The sequence below is a fragment of the Neocloeon triangulifer genome, unplaced genomic scaffold, assembly GCF_031216515.1.
Source record: "Neocloeon triangulifer isolate White Clay Creek 2 clone unplaced genomic scaffold, ASM3121651v1 ptg000001l, whole genome shotgun sequence".
NCBI lineage: Eukaryota > Metazoa > Arthropoda > Insecta > Ephemeroptera > Baetidae > Neocloeon > Neocloeon triangulifer.
Genome location: NW_026775544.1, coordinates 1,061,400 through 1,074,804, shown reverse-complemented (window position 1 = coordinate 1,074,804; position 13,405 = coordinate 1,061,400). Strand labels below are relative to the sequence as shown.

The window sequence follows — 13,405 nt, the reverse complement described above, 5'->3', positions numbered from 1 at the left end:
GACAGCATTCCTGCATCCCAAAGGAGCAGCAGCAGCAGCAACTCTTTGAAATGAAAAGGGGGGAGGCGCGGGGATCGTTGGTGTGGGTTGATGCTCGGTGCCTCTTCCAACAAAGACCGACGCGGCGAGCAGGTGAAGAAGGAGCACTCGAGCCAGCCAGGTGATGGACCCTCTCGAGATGGACCCGATCCGCCCAAATGGGAATAAATTATGCGCTGGTGTCTAGCAGGCCAAGAGTCAATGCACCCTTTCGCAAATATAAATAAAATCGGAATTCGGTTGCGCATTAAAATTTCCAAGTTAAAATGCATTTATTTTGGTAACATTTTTATAAGTTTATACAATAAATATTTGAAGTTTCATTAATAATTATTAAATTATTATTATTATCTAATTTTTAAAAATTGCCACTGATTTAGAGGGGCTCGGATTAAACACTTCTTAAAGTAAATTTAATTTTGGAACAATATTTCCTCTGGAATAAAGAAAAGTTAAATTTTTGCTTTTTAAAGAGCTCAGTTAAAAAAATTAGTGTTTTTTTCCACAAGTAAATTAATATACCGTAGTTTTTTTTACAGCTGGATCAATTCTACTTTAATCCAAAATATAAAAAGGTGAAAATTGAAAGAAATAAGTTTCTTACAATACAGTTGTTATATTTAAAAATAAAAGCATAAAATCGTAAATAAAAAGGAAGAAAAATAATCAAAGAATACTGCACAATTGGAAATGAAGAAAGAATACTCTTTTCTAGAAACAGACTATTAATGTCAAAAACAAAACAAAAAAATGGATAATTATACTGAAGTGTAAAATAAATATAATTTTTTTTTATAAGATAAATCATTTAATAAAAATGATAAAAATGTAATGCGCTTAATGGATAAGAAGCGATAATAAGTGTAAACTATGTTGTAACCCTTCCATTTTAAAGTTCCAAATCGATTTTTTTTTTTTCAAATTTTTCCTTTTCACAATTGTAGTAAAAAAAGGCATGTTATAATCAATTTTCCAAATTTTTATTCCATTTTAATATCCTGCTTTTGGCAAAACAATTATAAACTTAGGAAGCAAAAATATGTATATTCGTGCACAAAAGCTGACAATTTTTTGCTGTCAGCCGTCTTGTAGGGATAACACAGCATGCATTTTTACACACGGCGAACTCGTCGGTCGCGCGTTCGTGTGCTGTGTATAGATTTACGTACACATTTCACGCGACCGATGAGGCAGGCGGCTTGCGGTGTGCAGCAACACCTGTGGAATGTGCCTGCGTTGCTACCTACTTTGATCAATAATATTTACGCGTGTGCTCCCTGCACGATATTATAAGATAGGGTTTCTCTGCGGCATTATAAAACTGATTTAAAGTGAATTGAATATGCGTTGATTTATTTAAAAAAAATTATTCATTTATTGTTATTTATTTTTACTTTCTTAATTTATTCTAAGTTAGTTTAATTAATTTGTTCTATTAATAGTGAACAAATTATTATTTGGAGAAATGGGAATAATTTACAATATGAAACTCATAGACTAAACGATTTTTTTATTTTGTTTATTTTAAATTCGTTTCATCAGCTGGAATTTGGTTGAAGTGATTGTTAAGACAATTTCATACTAGGTATTAAATATCATTTTTAATTAAATGTTTTTTGTGTTGAAACATCACTGGAAACTAATTTAACTCTTCAAAATTTAGATTGCCCTTTATGGTCTTATCATGTACCATGAATGGAGAATAAATAAATAAATATAAATAATTTTTCTTTTAAATGTACAGGACTGATTGTATGAAATTTCATTAAATCAACACAATATTAAACTTATGGTAAATGTACAAAATAAGACACAAATACATATAAATTGGATATTATTTTTGAAATAATCTTCACTCATGCTGTTTTGAACAATTTCGTTTTTGAATAACAAAATCGAAAAAAAAAAATCATCGGTCCAATTTTTTATTTTTATTTTCGGAAACGGGTCATTTAGGAACGATATTAATTAGAGGTTGGCAGAACATAATTCAGGGCTGCCGAACGGAATGCGCGAGCCCGTGGGCCTGGGGAAGACCGTCGTACTTGGATAAACATGGACATAACGAATTCCCGCAGCATCCTTGTTTTTTTTTTACTCGAAAAGCGATTGGCGCCCACAGCGAGATCGCGCGCGGTCGACGGACGAATCTGTTTCACTCGGGCCCTCGGGTTCTTTCTTTCTTTCTTTTCGAGAGAGCAGTCGTGTCAGGAAATTTGTACCAAATAAATTGTGCGCTCAAAAGAACGAAATCGGATGCCCGCACAGTTCGCCACTCAAGAACCTTGCATTCCAGCAGCCGTTTAGCGCGCGAGTGCAAAAAGAAAAAGTAGCGTCTGCGAGGAGAGCGCGTTATTTGCAACAGCAGGCTTATTTATTGCTGAGAGATGCCAAAATCCTTGAGAGCAGCCGTGTTGCTTGCCTGCCGGCGCAATTTTTACATTTTTCAAGCCGCGGCTCCACACAAAAAAACAAGCTGGTGGCTTGGCGCGGAATTTGGTGTGGCGAAATATTTATTATACACCCAAAAGCTCTACGAACCACTTTCAGTACGCAGTAAATTGGCCTTTTCCTTTTTTTCTTTAAAAAATTATGAGCTTTCCACAAAGAATGCGAATATCACAACAACAAAATTCCTTTTTTGCATAAAATTATTTTAGTTAGAGGCCCTTGTGGAAATTTTCCTTATTTTAAATGGATTTTATTTCTTTTCAATTATATCTGTCAGTACATTAATCATTTTTGTTTATTTCTCCAAATTGCTACAATGAGAGTGAAACAATTTTTGGGGGAGTAACATTGAATTGTTGCAGGACATAAATTTGCAATGATTTTGCTAAAGCCTCCAACACCAAAACACCCCGCATGTGAACCATGGTTTGTTTAGTTTTTGCTCTCATTTTAATGGTATTAATACAATTTACTTATTATTGATTTAAATTTATTGCTGCCAATTCTTATCGGGTTAAAGTACAAATTTTTTTCATAATTTCTTACTTTGCTGCATTTTTGTTCAATTATTATTTAGTATACAGTTTATTTACTTGCCTTGTTATATTTTTAATTTACGATCTGTTCATATAACAAGTTCCCAATTATATAAAAAATGAACAGTTTGAATTGGTTTGAATAGCTCGGAGCAAAAGACAGTCATTTCACAAGAAATACCGCAGCACTTTGCCCCGATCTTGAGCATATTCACACGCGTAATTACCTTCATATTTATCGGCGTCGTCGAGTTGCAGGAAAATGAAAGGTGGGGGCCGCGCGACCGACCGACTCATATTATATACACATTGAGCACATTTACACACTCTGCTATAACATAAATAATATGGTAATTCCAGGTAAATATTATTTCCTCGGTTTGAAGCGCGATTCTAATTGATCTCACGGCGTCTGCCATAAAAAAGAAACTGTTTATTATTGGAATGAGGATGTCGACGGGAGTTTGATCGGTTCAATCATGTTGCCGGTTGATTTGCGAGTCTTGTTATAAATATATAATTCTTGCTCGGGTAATGAATGAGTTAATGCAGCTTTTTGTTATTCGCACGCAAAAAACGGACTAAATTAACCGATCGCTACTTTTTCCCTCTCCATTTATTTAGTAATTGCAATCATATTATTATACATGCGGTCGCGCGGACACGCACAAGTGCACTTGATATTGAAATTTATTTGCATCCACCAATCGGAAATTACATCGAAATAAGGCGTGGAAGCTTAACATGGATAAGTGGTCAAACAAGAAAATATGTAATGATTATTATATGGAGCTGGACCATAATTTTTAATGGAATCTGGCGGGGATGCCACGTACAATATTTATTTAAAAATAAACTTTCCACAAACAATCGCAATAACTAACTGATTGTAGTTACCATTAGTGTCTCTAAATAAAAATAATATATTCTTATCCCACTTTTTCTTTCATGTGATAATACCCAACTAATGGCTGCAATAATTCAGCACACGTTCCATTATATATTTGAATATATAATCTCGCGTTCTTTTTGTAAGGAGAGACTGAAATAATTTACATAATAAATCCTATGCTATGCTTTCGGAAATAGAAGCGAGATATAGAAACTTGATATTCTCTGCTGCGGTCACGCTTGCCCAAAAGTTATCGCCCCTTTTATTTTTAAATATATTCCAAAAGATTTTTCTCCTTTTGTGGGAATATCTGCTGCTCTGATGCAACAACAAAGTCTCTCAAGAGCGTATTTATTTATTTACTTTGTCTGCTGCCGGTGTCAAATTTCCTCCAAACCTGCTGTTCTTGTTGGAAAGAAATAAGACCCACCCGAAAAATCGAATCAACAAGTCAATCTCAGCAGCCAGGTGTGAACGAAACACAAGAAAAAAGTCTGAGAAAAAGTCACTGATGAGAAAAAGCATTGATAATTTCGATTTCCACGGCCGCTTCGTGACACACAAACGCTGCACGCAGGCATTTTTCCTTCACGCATTAACAACGCCGAGGAATGCGCCAGTCGTATTATTATTATTTTTTTCTTTTTAAGATAAGATTATGTGTGTGTATTGTGTCGAGAGCGGCCGGCGCACACTCCATCTCAAGTCTGCACGACGAGAGGACGTCTGCAGTACATCAACAATAACAACTGCATAGTGTGTTGCAAACAATTTACACGCGCCGTTTACTTGCTACTTATAGTTGTTGGCGGACGACGATTGAAATCCTGCACGCTCGGGTGCGTTTGCTGCCGATTTCCACTTTTGCATGTACAGGTTCAATCTCTCGTTTAATTTTTGCTTTCATTCGCATAACTGACTCATAAATAATTTGACTTTTTTTATGTTTTGAAGGAATCCTTTCAGTTTTGAATTCATCCAGATCATAAAGTTTATTTAAAGATCTCATTCTTATGTTTTTATTGTTATTATTAAGGACTCCTTATTGACATAGTCAAATCAAGTCTTTACAACAATGGTTTGTTAAATTTCAAATAATAGCCGAAAATGGCTTATATTGTTGTAAAGACTTGATTTGACTATGTCAACAAGGAGTCCTTAAAATATATTTCATGTGCTTGATCAAATCAAGCATCAAGCAATTTTTTGCTCAATTTTGCGCTCTGAATTTAAAACTACTAATTTATGGGTCACAAGAGTCTCTCATCATATCCTCGACATAATTTGGGAGATAAAAAGCAATAGATTTTAATCGAGGCATATTCTGAAAAGTCTTGTCACGTTATTTTTTTTTATTAAACTTCCAAAATATTACTCATCCAGATCAGAATGGCAAAATGAAATCATTGATATTGAGCTTGTGGAAAGCTTTATTATTGTTGATTTTATAGTTTTACGCCGCAAAATAATAATTTCTCCCTGCGCTCTAATAACATTGAGCAAAATTGCAACGCCAAAAACAACATTTGAAAGTTTTTAATAAACGTTTTAAAAATAAAAAATTTAAAATAATAGGATTTTAAAAAGCAAGTTTAAATTAATATAATATTTATTATAATTTAAAAATATTTCTAAAATTTTTATTATAATAAATATTTAATTCAGATATTAATGTTTTCTGTAATTAAAACTTAAAAACATATTTAAATATAACCTGCTGTTTAAATAAATTTAAATATGATCATCAGTCAGCTAATATCAAATTTTCTTTGAAAACAAAATTTGTTTTTCTTTCTATGATGTAAATTTAAACCGATAAAATTATATTAATATTATCTCATTGCATTTAGCTTTGATTTCATTATCCTTCAGACAAACTAGTTTTTTTTTAAATATAGTTTATTCTTTGTGTAACTTTAACCATTTTTGTGTGTCGGTATTTTGCAGCCTAAGGTCCACATTGCAAAATATCCGCGGCGGTCAGGACCATTTACGCTGGAATTCCACCATTATTTTCCTAGCCTTCTACCTGATCATTATTTATTTATGCACAGCACATAAAAATTACACGCAAGTCACTAAATTTATTTCTATACACTCACTGACGAGGAAAAATAAAAATAATTTACGCGTCGTCAAATTATTATTCAGCGCCGAGCAATTCATCCGCGAATCGGATGTTGTAAAATTTATGCTCTCGAGCGCAGAACGCGATGATGGATCGCCGAAGTTGAATATTATTAATATATATTTGCATGCATGGCTGTATAATGGCGGTTGCACGATGTCTCTGCCGGGGCAGATTGTAAACCCATTACAATACAGGCTGCTGTAGTATAATAACAAGTGTATTATCATCATAAATCCACTTCTGGGAAAATTATATGCATTGCGATTAATGCCTTCACCATCCGCGTTCGATTTTTTCCCAACTTTATCGCCTCTCGCGCGCGCTTTGCATGAGTAACACCGCAAGTGCATATCGATTTTGCCGTCGAAATTTATTCCGATTCGCAGCCGGTGATACGCCGACGAATTTCATTAATAAATTACCGCGAGCAGGGAATATATCTAAGAAATCGAAGACTTTTGCAGGTTTATTGCTCGCAGCTATTTTTTAATTGATTTCGGCAATAAAACCGCAATAACAATGGGCAATGAAACAATAATTCTGAAATACCTCAGCGGAATTTTTTTATCGTCCTGTTGATTTCAGCCAGACGATAAGAAAGATCTCGATTTACGACTTGATATTGGTTATTTATTGCATTGTTTGCAAAATCGAGAGTTTTGCTCAAATTTCGTCCCCTCCTGTAATTTTATAATTTTCCTTTTGTATGAAATTTTTTCTGATTTGGGTGACGTGTGTGTTTGCAGGTTGGTGGGCAGGCACCGTGGATGATGTAGTTGTGGCGGAAGGATGCGGCGCGCGAGCAGCGCTGCTGGCACATCTGCACCTGCCTATCGGACAGGGGTGCCTGTGGAGCACTGCAGAGCACCCCTGTCCTCCCCTACGCTGCGCTATGCAGCAGTCAACCTCCTCACCGGACAGCCCCTCCACTTCATCGTTGAGGTAAGTTTGGCAGTTTTTCAAATTTGATCTTTAACTGAAAAAAAACCCAGCTTAATTATCAGTTTTTGTTACATAATCATGATTTTGATTTTTTTTTTAAATTTTTTGGGTTAATGTTATCAAAAAGTTGTTAAATTATAGAACGATTTAACTTCTTTACAAATTCAAGGGAATTAAAAGGAAAATCGTATGCTTTTGTCCAGAGATAGATTTTCAAATCCTTAGCGAGACCAGGTGAAAAGCAAATCACCTAATGCACACGCAAACACCGAAATGAAAAGCGACTAGGGGTCAATAACTTTGGTTAACGAGCATACCGTGTGTGCCTTTCTATTGCACGTCCGCCCTATTTAGTGATAAGAATGCAGTAAAATATTAGTTTTCGTGCTATCTCTGCGGTGGAAATGATTTTCATCGGAATGCATCTACAACACGGAAACACAATTGTTCACAAATTAATCTCGTTTTGAATTCCCTGAACTCGGTTTTTAAGGGAAAAAATAGTAGTAATTGTTTTTTTTTTAGGGTCAGGCCAAGACAAAGTCTTGTCAACCTGTGCCCTTTATTAGTGGTGCAGAAGGCACCGCCCAATTAATTATTTTTATTATTATTTTATTTTATTTTGGTCCAACTTTATTAACAAAATCATCGTTTTTTGCTGGCATATCCTTATTTTGGTCCACGCGATGATGTCAAACAAAGATGAACACTAAAAAAGAGAGAAAAGATTAAGAAAGGATGTGGATTAGGTTGGGGTAAGGGAAGGTCAGATTTTGATATTTTATGGGAGGTTGGATTTAATGCATAATTTTTGTGCTAAATTTTTATTGGTTATTCTTATTCGTGCTGCAAATAAAAAATAAAAAAAGGTTTTTAATTTATTCTTTTATTTTTGTTAAATTTTTGTGTGTGCTGGAACTGCAATTTTTGTTCAGTTTGGAATTAACGTTTGATACCGATACCATAATTTTATGTTTTCTTTAGCCGTATTAATTGTATTAAAGTTTTTTAAGCAGACAGTCGCGGCATATTAATAAAATCCCACGTTCTTTCATGAAATCTATTCTGGCTTATTGTAAGAGGCATCACTAGCGGGTCAGTTTGCGCCGTCGCTTACTTTAAAAGAAATGTATCAGATTTTTAACTTATATAATTTATTCAGAAAAGTAAGATAAAAACGGTTTTTTCTTCAAAAATTGGTAGTTTAAAAAAAATGACAATGATAATACCGTTTGTAACAGGAAATATTTTCATCTCCAACAGGCTGCACTTTTTTTCATTTCTCCGAAAGAAAAACTACTGTATGAGGAAAGTCATCCTGGGTTAAAAAAAATCAAGCGAAGGTCATTCGTGGCCGGCCAGCCCATCTGTCTCTGCCGTGGATTTGAAATTAAAATGCGTGCATGTTTATTCTCTTTGTATGCAAAACCAAGCGTGTCCCAAATTACCAAATTATTACCATAACAACGCGCGCAGCACCAAATTAGCTCTATATGTAAATCAGGCCTGATAAACATGTCAGAGATTCACCGATTTCCATTCATTAGAATTTCAATTTTTTTTTTACTTTTCAAATTGGGCCTTCTTTCGTCACTCGGCAGCAGTTATTTTTATTGCAGGTTTCCTGCTTCGGGTGGTCTCTCAATTATATTTTTCTGCCCGAGTAAAAGCAGTGGCAACAATAATAAAAATATCGCCGTGTTTAAATTGTTATCCACTGAATTAGCCTCGGTACGCTTGAATTGCGCGAGGTGCAATAAAGGAATTAAAATATTTCCCGCATGAATCACGTGTGTGGCGGCAAAGGAGGGCCTGTGTGTGTATTAATTTATATCGCTGCAGGTAAAGAAAGTTGAATTTCGAGCTGTGTGGATTTGTTGTATGAATGATGCTGCTGCTTTCTTGGTCAAAGACGTGCAACAAACGGGCCAATGCAGCAGCGCCTATAACCTATAATGGAGAGAGATTCGCGTTTCGTAACAGCTGCAGCGGCCCAGGAATTTCCTTGGCCTGACAAAGATGACTTGGCGGAATTCTTTCTTCAAATTATAAAATAATATATTCCTCCATTCTGTATGGAAATCTAGGTTTCTGAGCCGCGACAATCAAAACTGTTGCAATCAAATTAAAATTTCCAAATTGTTGTTAGCGTGCGTTATTGAAATTTTACACAATTTTTGTTTTTTATTGATCTTTCTCATTGTTAGACACAATTTGCAAAGATCCATTAATTGAAAGCATTTGACGCTTTTTAATTTAATTTATCATTACAGTTTTGTTCATGTATATTTTTCTATATTTTATAAAAAAATATTTCTGTGCAATATTTCTGGTATTTCATATTATATTAAATTTAAGCTTAAATTATTCTAGTATTAAATTAAATAATTAACAATAATTTAATTTTATCAAATTTTATCAAGTGTTCTTAATTTGGCTAGTTTAAAATTAAATATTCACAAATATAACTAATACGTAATAACAGTGAGGTAGAAAACACAAAAGTAGTTTCAAATTTTTTATTAAAATGTTTAGATGGAATGTTCACACATTTTTAAAACAAGATTTTCAATATTCAGAGGTGATAAAAACACCGATTTAATTAATTTACGAACCCTGCGTTTGTGCTCAATTACAATGTTCATACCGACATGTCGCACTAAAGTCGTACTCTTGCAGAATATCTAAATTTATTTATTTATTTATAATTACAATACCAAGTTGGGTGCCAAACGTTTCCGTGGGGCCAAACAAACATGGTCTCCACTCCGCTCTCTCGCGTCTAATGTCATTTCTCTCTGTACTCTGCACGCACGAAAACACGCATTCACTCACATGCGCGCCGAGTTGACGAAATTTGCGTGGCCAGAATACAAATTAGCGCCAATTTCTTTTGTACCCACTGAATGGCAATGAGGGGTCCGTCTGCAGTCTTTTGTGCGACTATACATTTTTTTTCTTTCTTGCTGCGTGCATACGTGAGAGAGACACTGACATTGTCCTATTCAAATAAAATATAATTCCCGAGTCGCTCCGCAAACGAACAAAAAGCAGAGAGACTTCTTGGCCGATTTGCAACACCTCGTTTAAAATTCCTTTTTACCGCCGCGAACGTTTTATTTCTATAAGCTTAGCGAATCGAGAGTTATTCTAAGAAATAATTTATAGCCTGCATGCAAATCGATATTTCCATTTTAAATTTAAATTTCTATCTGCATTTAAAATAGAGTAAAGTTATTTTAGTCACTTCAAAATTTTACATAATTACATTCCAAATTTAAAACATTTGAGTCTAAAAACAATCTTTTTTTAAAGATATATTTATTTGAATATTATAAAAGTCAAGCCAACTCCACTAACTGTTACTATTTTGAGACTTTTACTTTTCCTGTAGAGAAAAAAATGGAAAAATCAATTTTTAAATTGCAACATTGCACGTTACTGTTGATCCGAATTCAGCTATTTCGTGTTAAAATGCATAATTTATCTCTTACAAATAATTTCTTTTATTTGGTTTTCAAAATTCTGTTGATTTGTTGACATTTTTTTTTTAAATATTTTACTCTAATTCTATATAATATTCTCAATTTAAAGTTGATTTATAACAATTAACCGATTTACATTCTTAAACACCTTTGGGAGAACATTTACATCACAAAGAATTGTGGAAAAGTATTAAAAAATTTAATTCTTTGCTACATTAATATTTTGTGTTGCAACTCAACTTATTTCCATTCTTGCTGTGTCTGTTGCTAAAATCTGTTCACTCACAACAAACGCAAACGGTCGTGGCAAAAAATGCGCCAAACCCAAGGCCACTGCGGATGGCATCTTTTTCTTTCAACATCATTTTTCTTCTTCTCCGCCTCAATCGTCGCTTATGTTGCAAAAACTTTCAACGAGGAATTTCTGTGCGAAAATCCTTTGACGTCACGTATTTTTCATATTTTCCTCGATCACCAAGGTATGCCGATATTAAGCGTCTTATGCGTATGTTTACATTTGCTCCCATTTATCTGCATAAGCCAAGCACAATCGACTATTAACAGATACCGCAAAACATACACTCTCGGTGCTGTCTGTTTACTCGATTTTTTTTTCTTTATCGCATTGCGAAGTGCGAAGGAAAAATAAGAAGAGATGATTCACGCGAAAACTATTCACCGCTATGTTATTTTTTTTATACACTCAACCGAGCGAGTAAGAGATATCTTTCTCTCTGCTCTCTTGAATTTTTATACACATGCAAGTATAATAATAATAATAAAGGAGCACAAATTGCAATTCGGTAGCGCATAAATTTTTATTGCGAATTCCACTGTGGAGTACATAAATAAACAGTAGCTCGATGAGGTAATGCCTGCTGGAATTTATTAATACAAATTTTTTCTACCTCTCTCTGCGAGGGAGATTCATTCGAATGTATAATTTTTAAAATCTCAATAGACGCCTGGAAAATAGATGTATAACTATTTTTTTTTTATGTATTCAAACCTGTTCTCGCGGCGGGAGTGCGAACTGAAAAATTTGACCTTTCGTGGCCTGACAGGGTCTCCCTATAGCTGTTTGCTTTGGTGTGCTTCGTCTTGTACCTTGTCAAGTGAAATATTTTGTATTTTTTATTTTTATCAGCGTGCTGGTGTGACCCTTGAAAAAAAATGTATACAGGATGATTGATTGGAACAGTGTGTTGAAGCGTCGTTTCTCTTGCATTGTTACAGGCCAAGTCGCGAGTCAAAGATCTTTTGTCCCAGACGCGAAGACATCTGGCTGGGATGGGCATGCTCGCCTCTGAACTCCTCGGACTCTCAGTTATGCAAGGTAAGGACCTCATTTGTCATTTTCATACGCTCAAAATGCCATCACGAATTTCGAGATAGCTCTAATGGAAATAAGAAATTCCTGCTTGCGCCATAATAGTTGTGTAAAATACGATAAATTACAAACACACGTGATGGATATTGTTTTGTGAGTAACGGCCACGTTTAATGACCACGGGCGGGGCCATCGAGGTGCCAAGAAGCGCCTTAATTATTGGCTCTTTTTTTCCAAAGAAGAAAAAAAAACATAAATGCTCCAATTTTCCTCTTCTTCCTGGTTGCCAATCTAGGAAATTCCGATTTCTGCTTTCAATTTATATATATTTTAATTTTTTAAAGTGTGTGATGGATGTGGAAAAAAATATAATAATTTCTTGATCGGGTGCCGTTCATTTCTCTCTATACATTTTCATTGTGGTGCGCTTTGAAAAGCATTCTTCGTTCGATGCCAGCTAGGCCATTCACTGCATGCAGATAAATAAGCCTTTAATATTTTGTTGTTGATATAAAGGAATAAGGAATTCCTATGGTCGTGATCATTGTTGGCCGAGGAATGTGTCAGGAGCCCCCGCTGATGCTTCTTCGGCCAACGTTTCTCCACGCGCTCTTTTTATAAAAAATAAACGCATTATTATTTATGAAAAAAAAATTATAATTCATGGGTGCTGGAATTCGTTTATTGTCCTCCATCAAACATTTTTTCACTCATACCACACACAAATTTTGTGTATGATAGATTATGGATCCTGGAGGTACATTCCTCAATCGCCCTATAAGATTTGGAGCATGAAGGATACCTAAGGCCACCGCAATAAATCAAATCAATAGAAACTCTAAGATCTTACAAAATCCTCATTGAAAGAAATGTAATAAATTTTGTGGTAAATTTTTCCAATTGATTTAATTTTCAGTTTTTCTATAAAAAAAAAAAACAATGCCTACGCATAATAACAAAACAATTTAATCCAATTGCTGTTCTATGACCACCATTTGAATTTGTTTAAATTGAATTCGTGACTGCCGGTTTTCCTCTCGTTTTATTCTCATTGTCAAAAGTGCTTTAAAGACAAACACAAACGCACTTGAAAAAAACAAAGGAACATTATTTCTTTCCCTTTTTATTTTAACTGGAGAGCGTGAAATTTGCAAACATTCCACTTTATGCTAATGGCTTTCATTCATTTCGCAGATGGTGAATGGCTCTTCGTAGATCCTGAAAGCAAATTAGCCAAGTACGCTTCCAAGCAGTGGAGGTCGCCGACCAACTTCGTGAGTATTTTCCTTTTTCATCACTTTTATTTTACCTTGCATTTTTCAACCAGTCGTTTTCTGCATTTTTCAACCAAATTTTAAATGAGCAGCAAAAAAAAAATCCGGCGTGTCATTTTTCTTTTGCGTTATTAAAGTATGCAAATATATGCTTGTCTCCCTTGCAAGGTGTGTCCAGCTGTGGAGCAAAAAATAAATTTTTCATTTGCATGTCTGCCGGGTCATTTTGGCACACGTTCCTGTCGCAAAAACAACATTATATGTTCGCTCACGCCAGATGAAAAAATTCAAAACAGCTCGCACTCGACTCTCTGCTCGTCTCGAG

General features: G+C 34.8%; 1 protein-coding gene across 2 annotated transcripts in view; it reads left to right on the top strand.

Moving 5' to 3' along the window:
- LOC132195019 (protein expanded) overlaps positions 1 to 13,405 on the top strand; it is a 29,310-nt gene that overhangs the window by 3,667 nt on the left and 12,238 nt on the right. Inside the window, exons 1-4 of one of the 2 annotated variants that reach the window (XM_059616717.1) lie at positions 4,654 to 4,794; positions 6,796 to 6,991; positions 11,713 to 11,812; positions 13,001 to 13,080. In XM_059616717.1, coding sequence (XP_059472700.1) covers positions 6,839 to 6,991; positions 11,713 to 11,812; positions 13,001 to 13,080 — 333 coding nt within the window. In that variant the 5' untranslated portion in view covers positions 4,654 to 4,794; positions 6,796 to 6,838. Of the gene's footprint in view, positions 1 to 4,653; positions 4,795 to 6,795; positions 6,992 to 11,712; positions 11,813 to 13,000; positions 13,081 to 13,405 lie in introns of those variants that run through there. The other variant, XM_059616710.1, reaches the window with a different exon arrangement.